The 17,711-nt window shown below is 42.7% G+C and overlaps 1 protein-coding gene across 3 annotated transcripts in view; it reads left to right on the top strand.

The window, feature by feature from the left end:
• Window positions 1–17,711, top strand: part of DENND2B (DENN domain containing 2B) — a 182,382-nt gene that overhangs the window by 152,791 nt on the left and 11,880 nt on the right. For all 3 annotated transcript variants that reach the window (XM_049821332.1, XM_049821334.1, XM_049821333.1), the window contains 2 exons: window positions 2,038–2,178; window positions 5,162–5,310. In XM_049821332.1, coding sequence (XP_049677289.1) covers window positions 2,038–2,178; window positions 5,162–5,310 — 290 coding nt within the window. The remainder of the gene's footprint in view (window positions 1–2,037; window positions 2,179–5,161; window positions 5,311–17,711) is intronic.

Genomic DNA, 17,711 nt, shown 5'->3' with positions numbered 1-17,711 from the left:
AGCACACACTCCAAACACCGCATTTGGAAAAGGGTTGGATGAAACAGCTGTTAAATGAAGGAGGAAGAGTTTGAACCTTAGAATCCCTGTTGGTTTTGAAGACAGATGTGGTGTGGATGGAGACAAAAGTTCTTGAAAAGTGAGATGGTCTCTTTTTCCAGCCTAGTAAGAGGAACCTGGGTTGTCCTAATCAATAAATCCAGTGAAAGAGAGGAAAATGGTCATGATGGTGCACTTTCCCAAAACAGTCAAAACAAGGAACAGTTGTCTTTACAGAAAAATGTGAGTGATGAAAGACCACAAGATATTAAACCTTGGATATTGTTTATCAGAAAAGTAAAAGGAGTCCTCTGTTTTAAAATGTTTATCATCCTGTTTCTGATAGCCTGCATTATTTTCATCTTATTCAAAGCCTTTTATGCTCACAGTTCTAATACCTACTGCTGAGGCAGACTTGAGAACCACAGATGTCTTTACTGCCAGCCAGTTCATTTGGTCATGGTTTCAACAGATGTTTTTGACTATTTTATCTCCTGAGATCTCTGTTCAACTTTTATTCGGTTTAAATGCTCCTTTTAATTTGTGTTGTGAAGGTTGTTGGGACACGGATATGCCACACACATGGCCCCCAACTCCAGCAGCATAAAGTATTGAATAGTGACTGTAGAAAAGGAGATATGTGTTAGGCACGTTCCAACTGCGTGCTGGCAGCGTGCAGGAGCACTTAGGGATGCGGGGCATAGCCTTGGTTCATTACTACTTCCCATTTGGGCAGCTGGTTTTGTTTGGTGAGGATAGTTGTTGTGCTGCAAATTACATCAAGAATGAAATTAGTGTCTTCATTTATGGTTATCTGCCACTTCCATGGACTGGAATGCAAACTATGTATATAGTTATCAGCTTTGCTTTAGTTAGGTCTTTACTATGTTGCAAGGAGGAAGGGGGAACTATGCACCAGTGAATGCCTCTGTTGGCATTTGGTGTCACTAGCTATCATTTCAAGTCACCAGCTTGTGCTTAAGTATCTTTTAATGTTCTGTTTCAGTGAAAAGCATTTCCAAGAGAAACAAGGGAAAATGCCTGGCTCAGACCCACTAAGTCTTGTATGGCTTTTTGCTCCTGAGTGGTGGTTAAAAGATCACCATTTCAGGTCAAACCACTAATTGCTTTGAAGGTTGCTTTCTCATCTTCTTTAGGTTTATCATCTATATGGTCTGTCTAATGTGGGAAAACTTAGCTGTGATCTAATTTATGTTGGCCCATGTGACCAAAGAGAGAAGAAAATAATAGTCCTCTCTATCTGTAAGAAGTTCCATCTGCTTATTTCAAAACTAGATTGCCTGCTCTGTGTCATGTCAAACAGAAACTGACCTTAATGCAGGCACCCAGTGTAAACAGCTGGGCATGCTTCACGAGGCTGCTCGCGGCTGGCTCCAGCTCAGCACAGACTGGGATGTGACTGCTGCCGCCACGGCCAGGACTGCTCCAGAAGCTCTGTCCTGGTGGATCTCTGCTGGTATCATAGTGTGGCAGGGTTGCTTTTCTTGCTGGTCTGGCTTTTTCCTGCCCTCTCAGTTGAAATGGAAGAGATGCCCAAGGTAAAAGAAAGTGTTTCTCCTTAATTCAAACTTCAAGATGTACCACTGAGACGTGATGCTGACCTGGCCTGTGATCGTGGGATTTATCTTGATCCTTCTCTCCTTCAGCTCACCCTGTTGTTCAGGCAAAATCCCAACAACATAGATCCCTTTTGCCATGCTGACTCTTCTTTCTCCTTTCCAGATTTGTTATTTCTTAGTTGTCTCTGTGTTAACTGCATGCACAAACAAGCTCCATTTTGTAACTGGAAAAATTACTTTTAGAGTGTGATCGAATCCCATGGGTTTATCAGTAGTGAAGAAACGCATGGCAGAGGAGAATTAAACTTCGATCTGCCACCATATGTTTAGGCACATGTGGGTCCAAAGGTGCTTCAAAAGTGTATGCGGTGCTGACATGTTCTGTCTCTTTCTTTCTTATGTCTTACTAATGGATCAGATCCTGGATGAGGTTGAAAGGAGAAGGGGAATATCTGCTGCCTTGGTTTATCCATTTATGAGGAGTCTGATGGAATCTCCTTTTCCTGCACCTGGAAAGACAATCAAAGTCAAAACCTTTCTGCCTGGAGCTGGAAATGAGGTAAAAAACAACTGCAAACATTAAAAGGCAAAGCATCCCCCCTCACCACTCCAATATCAAACAGCAAAAGAAAAACAAGAGGAGACATATGGATACTGCAAGGCATGTGAGGTGGCACACCCTCAAAATGAGCAGTGCAGGAGCTGCACCAGTGTTGATATGCTAATGCTAGTTCCCATTGATGATTATAAACCAATATATTGTTATGTATTTGTTATTTTATGTTTATTAATAGGTTGTGTTTAAAAAAACCAACCAAACACAAACAACACAAATGTCCTAGTATGCCTGGCCTAGTGTAGTTAACAGACTACAGTGTTGCTGAGCCTTATCACAGTGATAACAAGCAAGTGTTAAGTTTGCCACGCTGACTGTACTTGAACAGTTCAGCAGCTGGTTGTTATTGCAAACTTCATTCCTGCTGGTCCTGGTCTTGGTAGGAGGAGTGACCAGCAGTATTTAAATGGCTCTTTTTGGCAATAAATAGCCTTTAACTGGCCCTGAAAGAAATAGTCTATGTTTGGAAAAGCATGTCATATAAAAGTTTTTGTGCATATGTGCACACACATATAATAGATTTCATTTTCTTTTATTACTGACTCAAGTAACTGGAAGACTAGCATTAAACAACATACACCTTCCTAGAAAATGGCAATATTGGTGCCTTGCTTAAAAAGTTTTTTGTAACTTGAGGCTTGCTAGCCACTCACTGTGTCAAATTCTGCTCTCTGTATGTCCTTATGTAGGTTTACAGTAGCTCCACTCAAATGGGAAAGCATATAGAGGAAATGCATTACTGCAGATAGGAATAGAATTTGGCCCAGTTAGTGAAAGCAGGGAAAAAATTCCCCTCTAGGGTTATTTTACTCTCCTTAGGGTTAGTTTTACAGTGCTAATACTATTTTTACATTAAATTCTATTTTCTCCAAGTGTAATGCCACTGACTTAAGTGGAGTGGGCCTGTAATGTCACTTGGTATGAAATGTAAAGAGTTCCTTGTCTAAGTGACTTGCAAGGCATGTTTAAATCACAAGTATTTTCTTCTGGAGAAGCAAAGGAAAACTGGTGTAACAGTGGTAAGATCTGTTAATGCTTTTTTGATGCGAATATATCTGGGAACCATGGATCTGCAACTTCTCTATCCTCTGCTCAAGCTTCTGAACTCTCCCAGAGAAAAACATTGAGGCAATTCCAAACAAACAAACAACTCTCTTCTGGCTGAGCTTTGCTCTCTGTTATGCTAGTACAAACTTGTTATTTAAATGGAATGCACTGGCTTAATTAGGAACAGAATCTTGTCCTTCCATTGTGGCTCCTCTGGCCTAAACAAAGATGATGATTAATTGGGAAGTAGACAGTATATTTCTTTGTGATGAGTAGACTGAAGCAGAAGGCTTTGCCAGGCAACAGAAAACATCCATGGCATTTGTAAAAGCTGCTGTAACTTGCATTGCATCCTACCCCGCAGCAAGATTTTAGTGTTGGAAGTTTTGCAGTAAAACCAGCTCCTCGTGATTTGGCACATAAACATGATCTGAGCTTGCAATCCCAATGCTAAGGAATGGAAATGGACACCTTTACTGAATATGAGAAAGGGGTAGGCAGGCAGCATTTCCCGAGGAGGTATTCATGGTACACCATCGCTCCACAATTTGATTCTTACTGCTCTTTCGGGCAACAGCTGAGTGATAGGTATCTAATGCTCTGGCACCATGATGTTTCTGTATTTCAGGCTTAAAAAAAAAAAGGCAAATCTGTACACAAATACTGTTCTAACAGTGATGTTCTTTCTACAGTCCTGTGTTACTGATCACAAACAATATTACAGCTAAACCAGTATGAACTGGTTTTGTTTCCAGTATCCTGTGATCTTGATCATATCCTTAAACTGTGTTTGTGAGGGATTTTGTAAGGGCTACTCCAGCTTAAACCCAATACAGTATGCTCGTGGAATGTGGTGTCATGCGCATAAAAACATAAAAATGGTCTAAAGCAATAAAGTGATGGTGATTTTTGGACATATGGAAAGAAGAAGATATAGATGTGTTCCTGTTAATATATCTTCAGAGATTTCAACACAGCTTCAAGTCGGCCAACTTTTCCCCTTTCCCTTCTGTTTCCTCGAATTCCTCAGTAGTTCATCGCTTGCACTTCATATTTTTCTCCCTCTGTTACTCTCTTCTTCATGTTATTTTTCCCTCTTCTTTTTTCTGTCCTCTGCCTTCAAGTTCCACATCTGAACATGTCAGTTGCAGAGTAGAAGGAAGATGTAATAAAGGAATCAAGCAAAAAGCATTTGAGAAAAAGAAGGAGAGGGCCTGAGGTCATGGATGAAGTATGAAAATTAGACTTTAAAGGGATGTCACAAGTCACCGTCTAAGACCTTGTCCTGACTCCCCAGTTAAGTATATATATGTACATATCTTTATGACAAAAAAGGTTTTAAACATTATCTAGTGAATGATGCATCATAGAAGAGTGAAAATGAAGTAAATTGGGTTTAAATTTTGCCCGGCCTTGAAGTTCAGTCCCTGGCTCCTATCTAGATGTGAATTTGGATTGCTAGCCAAGCTTATAACAAAATTTACCTTCTGTTTATGGCTGTTTTAACCCCGTAAGCTTCCGACTCCAGTGTTTCCAGTTTGTTACGTGCTTCATACTGTTGCCTCAGCCAAGCTTTAAATTTCTGACAGGGCGTTTAGAAGGCAGAATTATGCTTCCCTCGGAAATGACAGGAGATTTAATGCGCATAACTGTATTCTGGGAAGAAGAATGACTTGACAGTGAATTGTGTAATACGCCATTTCACTGCAGTGCTGTGCCTCCAGCCTCAGTTTGCAAAAGAGGATGGTGGTCGTTCTCTGCGTCCCCTCAACAGGAAAGCATGGAGCAGAGCTGGAGGGCCTGGGCTGGGGTGCCAGGTGCCCCTGGCGCTGTCAGTCCTGACCAGTGATGCTGACTGATGTTTGTTGGATGTGTTCAGGTCATTGAGCTGCGGCGGCCCATGGACTCGCGCCTGGAACACGTGGACTTCGAATGCCTTTTCAAGTGCCTCAGTGTTCGTCAGATCATCAGGATCTTTGCTTCTCTCCTCTTGGAGCGTCGTGTGATTTTTGTAGCAGATAAGCTCAGGTAAGTGGCAAGGGGACCTGAACCACACGTTCAGGACACTACTATATCTGGATACAAAAAGCTTTATGAAATGTCCAGAATGGATGTCAGATGTGAGGATCCTCTCACTGTAGGATCTAAATAATTTTTACATCAATGGAAGTTATTTGCATCAGGTGGGGCACACATTTGCTGGTGGTCAGTAGCTACAAGCCGCTTGTTCTGTCTTACTTTCCCATCTGTAAAATGGCGATACAAATACTCACCTGCTTCATAGTCTGCAAATGTTTGCACAGCGTTTTGAAGCAATAGACTCCTAGCAATATTTCATTTCAGGTTTTGGAACACAGAACTCATAAACAGTAGCAGAGATCGTCACTGAGGTGCTTCACCTCCTGGCCATGCAGTGCAGCCAGGCAGGGAAGTTGGGTGCTGAGAGTTCACCTGGTTTGCTCCATGCAGTACAGAGAGTTTTTAATGCGTCTGTTTCAAATCCTGCACTACCAAACCCATCCAGTGGGAGTGTTAAGAATGCTATTGTGGTCCATCCCAACTAGTCATAATATTTTTCCTGGTCCTCACATGAACCTGAAAACATTTCCTTTCCGAAGCTCCATCTTGGGCTCCTTGCTACATCCTTTCAACATACCTCTTACTTCCCTGCCCTCTGATGGCAATCTCCCCTCCTTGGCTCCTCTGAGGCATGAACTGACCCCAAGGTATAAGGAGTGAGAGTGACAGGTCACAACTCCATATGGCTTTTACCAAGGAAATGGGAGCTCTGTGTAGGCTGCAACCCTGCCCCACAGCAAAGAATCATCACTTTTCTAGATGTTTGTGTAATCCGTATAGAAAAGCATGGGCATTGTAAAGAAGATGTTCTTTGCTGTGGCATGATAAACAATAAAAGATGGCAAATAAAAATAAAGACCATAATTTATTAGACTCAGGAACATCCAGCATCTTTTAAAAGGACAGAAAAGACTGTATGGGTGGTTAAAAACACAGATGGATCTACCCAAACAAACTCTGTTAAACATTTTATCAGCGCCGACCTTCTCTGAATGACCGCCAGAAATAATAGCTGCACTTAGTGGCCGCCAGTGTATATAATAGCAAAAATACTTTGCATAGTAAAAGCTTTACAACCTTTAGGGGAGAATTTCTTAAAGCTGCAGACCCTTCTCAGGTTATAAAGTTACTTCCTTAGCAGTCTTTTTTGTTGTCTAGAACAACAGGAATATTTTATTTCAGCCCTTCCCTTGTCAGTAACCCTTAGTTTGAATGAGCATTTGGGATGACTTAATTTCACATAAACTTCTGGTGAGAATTGTGTAGCTAGTCCAGGGTTTCTGCAGTACTTCAGTAGATATGTGTGTGACACCATGAATATTGGGACAGATGGCTTTTGAAAATACCATTGGTGTGTTCCTTCTGACTCTTTTTCTACAGCATGCTTAATTACATCATTCTGTCTGTTTCTATTTTACCATTCATTTAGCAGAATTAGTGGCACCCACAAGTCTGACTGTAACTCAGAATGACACAGGTCTATGTTCCTTCAAATGGCATAATGATTTGAGTGGAAAATCACAGAAATGGTACAGAGAAAATGAGGGCTGTGCCGTGCAGCTGCCAACTGCTGCTCTGCTTTGGAACTCCCAGTTACTCCTTTGTAGTATTGTCCTGGCTTGGCAAAGCACCCTGAGCCTTGATCTGTGGACCACGGGCACAGTACTGCAGGGATGACTTGCTGCAGGAGACATCCTCAGCCATGAGGGCTGGGGCAGAAAGCAACCATTCCCTGGAGCATTTCTCTGGGACAGTTGGCCTTGCCAATGTCATATAATGCTTCTGGGCACTGTTCAGAGACAAGAAGCAACAATTAAACCTACTTTGACAGGCTTAAGGCAGCTTGGCTTGGAAAACAGTCATGTTGCCGATGCTGAGGGCTCATGGTAACTGAGGATTTCATCAGGCAACCAGGGTTTTATACACATTGCAAGTCTGACTGGAAGCTAGTAGCTCAGGCTTGCCCGTGCAATTACCTTTCTCCTGATAGCTGCCTAGTCCTACAGGCCTCAGAGTAGAGGATAAGAGAGTCCTGCTTACAGGCAAAGCGCTGCTGCTGTCCCTTTTGGCACACACAAATAGGACACCAGGACCAACAGGAACCACAAATGATAAAGGTCCCTTTCAGTAAACACATATCCAAACATTGCGCTTTCCTGCAAAAACTGTTCTCCAGCGAACTGTTGTTTCTGTTGTGAGAGCGAGCCATGGGATTAGGGGCCATTAGCACGCACTTTGAGAAAGGAGAGGATACAGATGGATCCAAGAGGCTTATGAGGTTTTGTGGTTGCTCTTGTAAAAAGGGACAGAACCTTTCTTACAAAACCTTTCATATACTGACAAAACCTTTCATATACTTTAGTATATCTGCATGTACCCTTTATTATATACATATACTTTGTTTTGTTTAAAAAGAGTATGACAAAATCTGATGTGGTAGATAAGGCCCTGGATTAAGACTCGTGAATCCTGACCTCTCCTTCTGAACCCTCCGACCTGCTGTGTGACACATGCTGGAAATGTAACTCCTCTTTCTTATCTTTCTTCTGGTCTGGGAACCTAAACGCTCCAGGACAGAGACTGCTTGTTGCTCAAGTGTGCACGCAGGTCTACTTGATACAGTGTGGCCCCTCTCAGCATGGGGATCTAGGAGGTACTGTAAAACAGAAACTAATAATGAGTCCTTTGACAAAGGCCTGGAGAAAAGTGACAGTGGATTTAAATTCAATACTTACTGAGGTTTTCATGGTTTAAATGGGGATGAAGTCTAAAATGAAACACTCTGGCTTTGAGCTAATAACTGTCTTGGAACCTTTGCCTTGTCTGACGTGAATTTTGTTTATGGGCATCACAGCTGAAACTGAAGGAGTTTACCAGTAATGTGGAAAAAAAAAAGAAGTGAAATATCTTGCAGGTCCAGTCTGTGGGCCCAAAGAACAAGAGCAGGAAATTAAAAAGATTTTACAAGAGTTTGATTTCTGCACGTACCCAAAAAATAGCTTAGAAATAAATGATGTTGAGGTTTAGGCTTCAAACAATGAGATGCAATGGACTTTTGTGGCTGCCCATTTAACAGGTCTCCAAGCAATAAATGATTTCACACATTATACAGGTTTGGGAAAGTCATGCCTAGTGAAGTGAGATTCATTCAATAAATGGTTAGTTATGGTTCTTATAGTGCCCAGAACGTGAAAATTTATAGTCCTTGATCTTTGCACAGAAGAGGTTGCCATTTTTCAACACAGAAAGTGATGCTACCAGCAATGAGAAAACAATAGTAAAGTTTTGAATGACAGGACTGCGAGGTTGCCTTGGTTAGATATGAGCAGTTAGGTTGGGGGGGGGGGGGGGAGGGGTGTCCCAGTAAGTTGCTTATATATTTTTTCTGCTTGAAATTGAGTGAATAAATCCCTGCAGCTATTTGCTCACCTTCAAAAATAAATCTGAACCTGCCAGTGACCTTTCAGTATTTTGCTTTCCATGAACAGTCAAGAAAACAACAGAGGAATAGAGATAACAATAGAGAAATTTGGAAGAATAATAACAACTCATAAAGAGGTAACTTAAAGCTCCAGTTCCTTAAACATCTGCTGAAAGCACAACTGAGATGGCATGTCCCATTGCAGTTCCAATCCCTGTCCCAGCTGGGAGTGCCTATTTATGTTCCCGGCATTCTGCCTGTTCACCCCAACTCTGAAGCAATCCCATGACTGCCAGCTGCAAAGGGAGAGCTGCTCTAGTGTAGTCCTCTGAGGTTTGAAGGGCTAGGCAGCAGCTGCAAAATCAGTGGGTTCTGGGGCTTGGGGAACATCGGTGTTGCTGCAGGCACAAAGGTAGCAACAGAAAATAAATAGAAAGCAAACACTGGAAGAAAAATATTTGTCTGCTTGTTTTAGTTTTATGCTGGGGAAACAAATCTGTGGACATGTTTGCTGAGGAGGTGATGTGTCCATGCATGTGAGAACAGTCTCTTTGCCTTTTCCCCTGAATGTTTGGGGGGGGGGGGGGGGGGGGGGGGGTAAGGAAGGCCTTGGGCATCTCAATGTCACTTTGTTATAACCCCTTTTTTTATAAATAAAAACCACTCTTGCTATAATCCACTATATTGTGAAGGACTCCGAGCATATTTTGCTTACATTTCACATGTGGGTCCAGTCCAATGCCAGTCAGAGTCAGTGAAAGTGTTTGGATGAGGCTTGTCTTTTGTTGTGGATCTAAATCCTAGAATATTTTCAGTGGCTTTTCTGAAGCTTTAGAGGCTGTGAAAGGCTTCTACAGAGTCCCTACTCTCATAAAAGACAAAATAACTTTTCATTGTTGTGAATTTTGTTTTTATATGAGATATTTCAGCTATGTCTTCGTGAAGCAGGAGCATGGGCCTCAAGAAAAAAAAAATCTCTGTTGACAGCAATGGGATTTATGTTCCTAAACCATACAGGTGAACTTGGAAATGTACCCCAAGGTGAAGGTGGTCCAGGCATTTCTCTAAGTGGCAGTGCCAGCTCAGGAAGTCCTGTCTCCTGCTCCCCTTGTTTGCTCCTGCCCTGTGCTACGCTCTCCCTCACCCAGGAGGCTGTAACAGCCCAGCCGCAGTAGGAATCACTCATTTTGAAGAGTTTCTTCAAACCACATGAGCCCCTGGGCCAGGTCACACCAGGAGCTCCTGTGCTGGGAGAGGGGCAGAGCAGGGTGCTGGGGCTGGTGGTGGGCAGGAGCATTGGGATGGGCACACTTCAGGATGGTGTTGCCGCTGAAAGGTGTCTATCACGCACCATCCTTAGGTGTGAGCCAGCTGAATTTACAATATCTCATGAGACATTGTAAATTTGTGAATAAACACACAAATTTTTACCTGTGTGCAAGGGAGATCTGAGGGAATGAGGGTGAGGCAATGTCGGACGACAGTGAACTTCAGTGCAGCTAAAGCTCCTGCATATCAGTGTCTTCTTCCCTTAGGGATGGCCACAGGTGACTTTGTCTTCCCAAGGAGAGTTTTTTCCCTCCGTGTTTCCCTGCCTCTCTGCCAGCACACATCCCCTGGCCCAACACAGACCAAGCAGTCTGCTACCTGGTGTGCTGCAGCCCCTGAAACCCTCGTCTGCAGCGCTCGCCCCGTGAAGTCAAGAGGTGCTTTTGCACGCACAAGCTAGGCACCTATGAGGTGGGAAGACTTTATCCTATTAAGGATAAAAAACTTTTACCCTGTTAAGGACCAAAAACATCCCTACCCCTCCCCAAAGTATTTTGGACTGCCAGGAGGGATCTGTCTTCCAACACAACTGTAGAAAGTCCAGGCAGATCCCAGACCTGACCAAAGGTTATGGGCTCCAGACAGAAACACTGACTAATACAGGACAGAAGCATAAATATGTAAATACTGAGGGAAGTCATCCCGCAGGCATGTCCCTGTTAACTTTGTGGAGCAAAAGGGGAGCAGAGTGTACTTGTATTCAAGGGCAAAGGCTTTCGGAACAAACAACGGCATTTCCCTAATCTCACAGACAGAGACAGTTTAGGGCTGTCTGTGTTACACCCGGGAGGTTCGGGGAGCATTGACACTTGTCCTCATATTTCAATCTGTTTTGGGAGTCGTGAGGCCATGCTAGAAAGCAGCACAGTTAGCAGTTGAGAGGCAGCCTGGTCCCCATCTCTCAGTGCCTACCTAGAAAAACAGTATTAGGGATCCTTTAATCTAGCAGACAAAAACATAGCATGGCTTTGTAGCTCAAGTTAAAATAAGCAAATTTAAATAGGAGATAAGTGGCAATGTTTTAGTAGTACGACTAAACTATTGTTCTTCAGCCCTGCAGCAAGGTCAAGTGGAAAAGCAAGTGCAGCTAAACTTTTGGGCAGATTACTAAAGTGAAAGCTCATTCCCTAGTTCCTTATTTTTTATTAACAAAAGTTATATTCTTACAAGCTAATGTAATTCTTATAATTCTTACAAACTAATCACAGCAGTGATAGGCCTGACCAGGCTCACCTGCTGCCTGGGAATGCTCCTCTCCAGTAGTCTGCATATTGTAATACTCGTAAAATCTGCCAACCTGCAGGTTAAAAGGTGAAAATGTGTGTGTTAGGACAAAGAGAGAGAGTGTGCTCAGTAAACAGACAGTGAGCTTTGGCCAGTCATAAAGATTTCCTTTACTTTCCTTTGTCACAAAAACCTCCCACAAAAAAAAAGGTGAGAGAAATTTGACAACAAACACATGCCAGAAACCAGCTTGTGAGGGAGAATTTATGGTTGCCAGTCTCTAACTGGTCTGTACCATTTCTGAGCAAAGGCTACAGCAACACAACTACACAACTAATGTCTTCTCTTGGTCACATCTGGTACAGCCCTATATTGAGCTAGAATTCCAGTTCTTTATCTCAGGGAAAACTTTTTTTAGTTATCAGCTGTGCATTGAAGAAGGAGATATTTAGAGATGCAAGCTTCTGTACCTGTGGAATGGGTAATAGCTCCCAGATCTTATGTCTAAACCCAGGAGAAGTATGAATGGCCGAGATTTCTTCTGGTACTTTTTTATCCAAAGACCTTGAAGTGCTTTCCTAATACTGTCAGGATTATTGTGCTTGTCTCATCTGACATGCTGAACATAAGCTAGAGAATTTCTTCCGCTAGTTTCTGCAGTGGAAGGAATGACCCCTTGTATAATAATCCAATATGTAATCATGCCTAGTAGACAGAATTTATTCTACAGCAAAAGCACCTATTTCTCATGTAAGTAACTAGATTTTCCATTTCCTCCAGTGAGAGCCAGATCAGCCCTTACTGAAGAGTGATTTAGAACCCGCAGACTGCCCCTGCTTTACCTAAGGGACAACAGCTTGCAGCTCCCTTCATCTTTTATAAAAGAAGCATCCTTTAGAGTCCGTCTGAGTCTCTGTTACGTACCCTGCAATCGCTTTCCTTTTGTGAGACTCTGGTTTTTCTCAGTCTGCTTGCACTATGAAGTATCGCAAAGTAGAAACATATATACTTAAAAATACCTTAAACCTTCTGCAATGTATGTGATTATTTGGCGTGATGTTGCTGCAATTTCTTGATATTCCGCTTCTTTCTTTCCTACCAAATATAGCCAGTAAATTTCTTTGAGTAGGATGTTTGTATGCAGCCCAGTCCTGCAAGAGGCTGAGTGCCTTGTCTTACAGTCTAAATGCTAGAATTGAAAGTGTTCAATGTGATGTGAAATTGGTGGCTTAAGGTAACTAGCAGAGCTGTCTCTCAAGATTTTTGAGAGAAATTTTGCACTTTATTCCCCCGTCTCAAGAGATACTTACATTTTGTACCACTTGGATTACATTTCTCTGGCACTCAGATTGTGTGATGACTGATGCCAACAGAAATGCTGTATGTGGACAGTAAGAAAATGTGTGTCAGGCAGAAGAGACAGCCCAAGAAACAAAATGACCTTTCTAAGTCTCTGGCTTGTTTCAGATTCTGCAGTCTGAGAGAAAAGCAAATAGTGACATCTTTAATATGCAGTAAACTTTGATGGCATTTTTAATATGCCATGTCACAAGAAGGGTAGAGTTTGTATGATTTTCCTTTTCCTCTTTTCCTCCTGCCCTTTGGCTTTGGCCAACACTCTACAGTGGGAAAACATTATTTTGCCACTTACGATTTGTGCAACAAAATTATCTCTCCCTTCCCCTTCATCATGAAAGGGAATGGGATAAGAAGACGACCATGTTCTTTGGTAATTCTCATTTGGATTGCTTAGTGGCATAATAACCATATGGCAGTAAGTTGCAACATTTTCCCAACTCGGCCTCCAGCTCCTCCACAAGGGGATTTAGAGAGATTCCCTCTTTTCAGCTTCTGAATGAGAAGGATTAGGGGGTTGGGATTGTTCTTCTCCTCCTTTGTTACTGCCTAGAAAAATTCTTCATCCTACCTTACAGCTGTCACGTTGTTAATAGTGCAATGATTGCCTGCAATTCTGAAACCACCAGTGTGAACATTAACAAGGGCTAGTGGGAGCAAAGGTCCCAGTGTGGAAAGAACAAGTAGTTAACACTCTCTGGAGCACCTGGGCCAGAATCACTTTTGGTATGGATTTCTGCTGAGAAACTGTCCTGCAGGAAGGGACTGGATAACTCTGTGGGCACTAAGGATAATTTTCTACTTTGAAATGTTGGGTTTTTTTCTTGTAACCACCTGACAAAGCTTGGGCAGGTGGCTGATGTGTCAAAGCAATGACTTTTTGCCAAAAATCCTATTTGCTTGAACTTTTTGGAAAGTATGGTTGAACGCGAGTTGCTTGAAAAGCCAAATCCTCATTCTGAAGGGCACTTTGCATGTCTCTTTCTCCGGAAGTTTTCATGTGCCTCTCTTATGCACAAGTATTACGGGAGCAAAAAATAATGTCTTCGTTAAAACCACATTCCCCTTTAATCAACTCTTCTCTGCTTTCTTTTAAGTTCAGTACTTCAAAGCTATGCTCTGAGAGAGAGATCTCCAGACATTGCATTCTCTGGTCTGCAGTTCCCAGCTCCATGTGATGCAACCTTGATCTGTGCCATGAGCCAGGGCTGTCCTTTGCAGGTTATCTGTGGGACCTTAGACTGTCTGCCACTTGGGTTTTTCAGGAAGGTGGGAGCTGCATTCTGAAAACACAGCTCTTAATGAAGTAAAATAATTTACTAACTTGTGTAAAGTTATGATAACTTTTGGAAATTTTGTGTAAAATATCTGTCTTCCAATATTTGGGTGAAAAACAAAAGGAAAGCCTCCTGTCTAGTCAAAAGGAAACCTGCGCGCACTTCTTTGATAATATCCCCTAATGAGTTGTATAATTATAAAACATTGAAAATCTGAATTACTTTGACTGACAAATCCAGAGGCTTTAAAATAGGAATCCCTGAGAGCACATCATATTTCAGTCCATCTCTGTTTAGCTAGGAGACATCATCCCAGCAGGGTAGACAGCTACCGCGTGGTGACTGTTCCTGATTTCACCTCCTGGCTGTGCCACGGTATTGTAATGTAGCTGCTCATTCCTTAAGCTGTTGACTGTAACCACTGTGTTTATCATAAAAAATTTTCTACCTGGAATCATCAGTAGCACAGAGGAACTGGTGCCTGAGCTGTCTGTAACTCTTCTTCAGTAGTCACTGGAGTGTGTCCCAAAAGTAACTGCGTCACTGGGTGCCCCGCTGATGAGGAATTACAGCACTGCTTTTGCCAGACAGGTGAGGCCATACTGTGATTGCTTTGTGAGCATTTTATAAGCTTGGCTTTCCTCAGACTGCATTGCAGAAAGCACCAGATAAAACCTGAAGTGTGACTCATTTCTTGGAAAACAAGGTTTAGGTTTGGCTTGACTTCATAGCGAGGGTCGGGGTGGGGGTGGGGGGGAATAACACCATCTTAGCAGTGTGAGGGTTAAGTAGCTACACTCTTTGGGTTGTAAGCATAGTTAAAAAGATTTTGCAAAGGACGATAACTGATAATTGGGCTGATGTGATGTGGAAAATATGCATTTCCTCATCAGCCTGTGCCCCCTTCTCCCTGCCAGTGTTATCGCCGAGGCCTTGCTTGCACTCCGTGAGGTGTCACAAAGGTCACTTGCAGCAAATGTGTCAGCACTCAGATCAGGGGAGCCACGGTGACTTGACTCTGCCTTTCACCCCTGGCAAAAGCACAGTTCGGTTCTCACTTTTGCATCAGGCTGCTGCTTGCCACGTGGGGACAAGCCTGGCTCCAGAGGCGAGGAAGCAGTGGATGGATCCTGGGAGGCTGACGGGCACGGTGCAATAGCAGTGCTCCTGGTTTGCTACATCAGTCACCCCCCTGGGAAAGGTTCATGTCTCGAAGAATATTTTTCCTTTGTCAAGCTCCTGTGCACAGTGAGGGATTTTCATCAGCTTCTGGACTGAGTCGTTAGCTCACTGCTAAGACTGTGTAATATCTGTTACAGTCCATAACAGACAGGGGAGATCTCTCACTTGTGCTTTAGAGAGCTCTTTCCCCAGTTGCAGAGATTGACTGTCGTATTTGTTGTAGTGTGTGTAGTCATTATATAGTGTTCAGAACTGGCTGCTGCATGAGCGTGGCCCGAACGGACTTGGCTCACCATGATCTTCACATGCATTATGGGTGTTCCCCTCATGATCACATTGACACTAAGGAATTCACTATTTTATTTAGACACTAGGAGCAGAGCTTTCTATTGGCAGGTCTCCCCTGGCATCAAGAGAAAAAGTAACCTAAAATATGCACACACAGATTTGTCTATATTTCCTGAAAAGAATGATGTGGGGTATTGATCAGGGATACAGTATTAGCTGCATACTTTAGGCCAACTACTAAGTACCTCACGTCGTGATTCTTAGTTTACCTCTTACTTATGTGTTTGCTTTAAAAGATAAATCACAATGCAAAATATCAGTCTGGCTTTTACAGCCTAAACTCACTCAATTTTCCATGTAATATGCAGCCACTACATTGATTTTAAACATCTCGCTTATTATTCTAGAGAAAGGTCAAATTTAGTAACAGGAAATTCAAAGTTCAGAACCCTCTTTCGAGTCATGTATGCAACCACTCCATCCTGAACTTCCTGCAGCTACCTGGATTTTCACAGATTTACCTGAAGGTCGGGTGAGGAGAGGTGCCTTGGCAGCAGCAGGCGAGTCCTCCTCCCTGTGTACCCCTACACAGAGGTAGGTCCTTTACAGATGGATTCTGCTACAGGGAATTCTCAGTCCAGGAGGTTGAATCTAATTATTTAATTAAAAATTAAATTACCTTATTAAAACTTAATAAATATATTAATAATATATTAAAATTAAATTAAAATTATTTAATAGCTTCAAAAATTACAGTCTCTACTTCAAAACCACCTTATAATGCTTGAAGGATTCTCTGTAGTTTGCTTTACCCCGAAGGGCTTCTAGAAAGGTAAAAAATTATGCAAATTTCAGAAGCTGAAACATGCCTTGCTGATGACAGAGGCTGACTTTACAGCCATTCAGACAGCACTCTTTTCCACAGCAGTCAGGGTACTCACGGTTCAAAAGGGGCTATCATGTCTTGTGTGTGTACTTGAGGGCTGATCTGATTAAAATAGAAGTGGAAAAAGAAAAGGTTTTTGAGGCTTCATTTCAGCAAAGTATTTCAGCACGATGAAAGTAAATCAAGGCTGAAACTTGTGCTGAAATACTTTGCTGAATCAAAGCCTAAACCAGTATTTTGCCTGTCCCCTCGTCCTTTGTTTTAATTGCTGAAGCCAGGCATGAACTGACTATAATTCCTGCTGCTCTGTAATTATTAGAAAAAATTTTTGTATCAGTGTCCAGATAAATTACTTTATTATCTATTACAAATCCTGGTGTTTGTTTTGATCGTAATCTTCTGTCTCTTGCATACAGGTAAATATAACCATTATGGAGGAAACTTGTCTTTTCAGTTTGAAAATTATTCCTGGTAGCAACTGTGCTTTTGTGTCTGTCTGCTTATCAGCAGGCTGTGCATAGCGGGGCAAGGGGCAAGCCGTACAGAAGTGGCTGACGTGTACGAGCACTGTTATATTTGATTTGCTTCTGTACCACGAGCAGGCTTTGAGCCTCTGTCACGCACCTTCAGCTATGCTGGTGTCTGACCTTCCATCCTGCAGCTGCAGTCCCTCTCAGCATCTCTGGTACCGAATGAGGATGGGTAATTGGCATCAGACAGTCTCCCCGTCCTTCCATCTGACTATAGCAGCAGGGAGGAGCAAGTTTCACAGGCACCTAATAATTTGGCCACATGTGCATGACAGAGCTTTATCCATGTTCATATTGAATTGTTTTCCCTGGTCCTTGTGTCGTTAGCCCAGCCAGTCACTGTCTTGCCCCTTAGTTTTGCATCCCAGCCTCTTTGCCCTCAGTTCATCTTCCCTTTTCACTTGCTTGCCAGGCTCATTTTGTCTCCCCTCCCCCCCTCCCCCCCCCCCCCAGCTCTGCCTCCCAGGTCTTATTTTTACCCCTTTGTATTTAATTCAGCCTCCTCCCTTCCCTTCCTTTCTTTCCTCCTCTTCCGTTCCCTAGGGCTCCCTGCACTCCCTGCAGGATAAAAGTGATCTTCCTCTCCCAGACGAGCCTCCCATTTCTCTGTGTAGCCCAGGGCTACAGTGGAAAGGAAGGTGCTGCTTAGTGCAAACAATTTATTCTTGCTAAAAAGCTAGAAAAACATGTCATTTCTTTGGTTTGAGTCAAAAGAGACGGATTGAAGATATTTTTGCTTTTAAACGTCCTAGTGTGGTAACAGAGAAACAATCAGCAGTAATTTTGCATAGGAAGAAACACTGTCCTGTCTGACACTTTTACACTGGCTAGAAAACTGGAGAGGTCCTGCACCATTG

Source organism: Accipiter gentilis, chromosome 17 (assembly GCF_929443795.1).
Source record: "Accipiter gentilis chromosome 17, bAccGen1.1, whole genome shotgun sequence".
Taxonomy (NCBI): domain Eukaryota; kingdom Metazoa; phylum Chordata; class Aves; order Accipitriformes; family Accipitridae; genus Astur; species Astur gentilis.
Note: the sequence above shows the minus strand (reverse complement) of the source record. Positions and strands in the feature narration are given on the sequence as shown.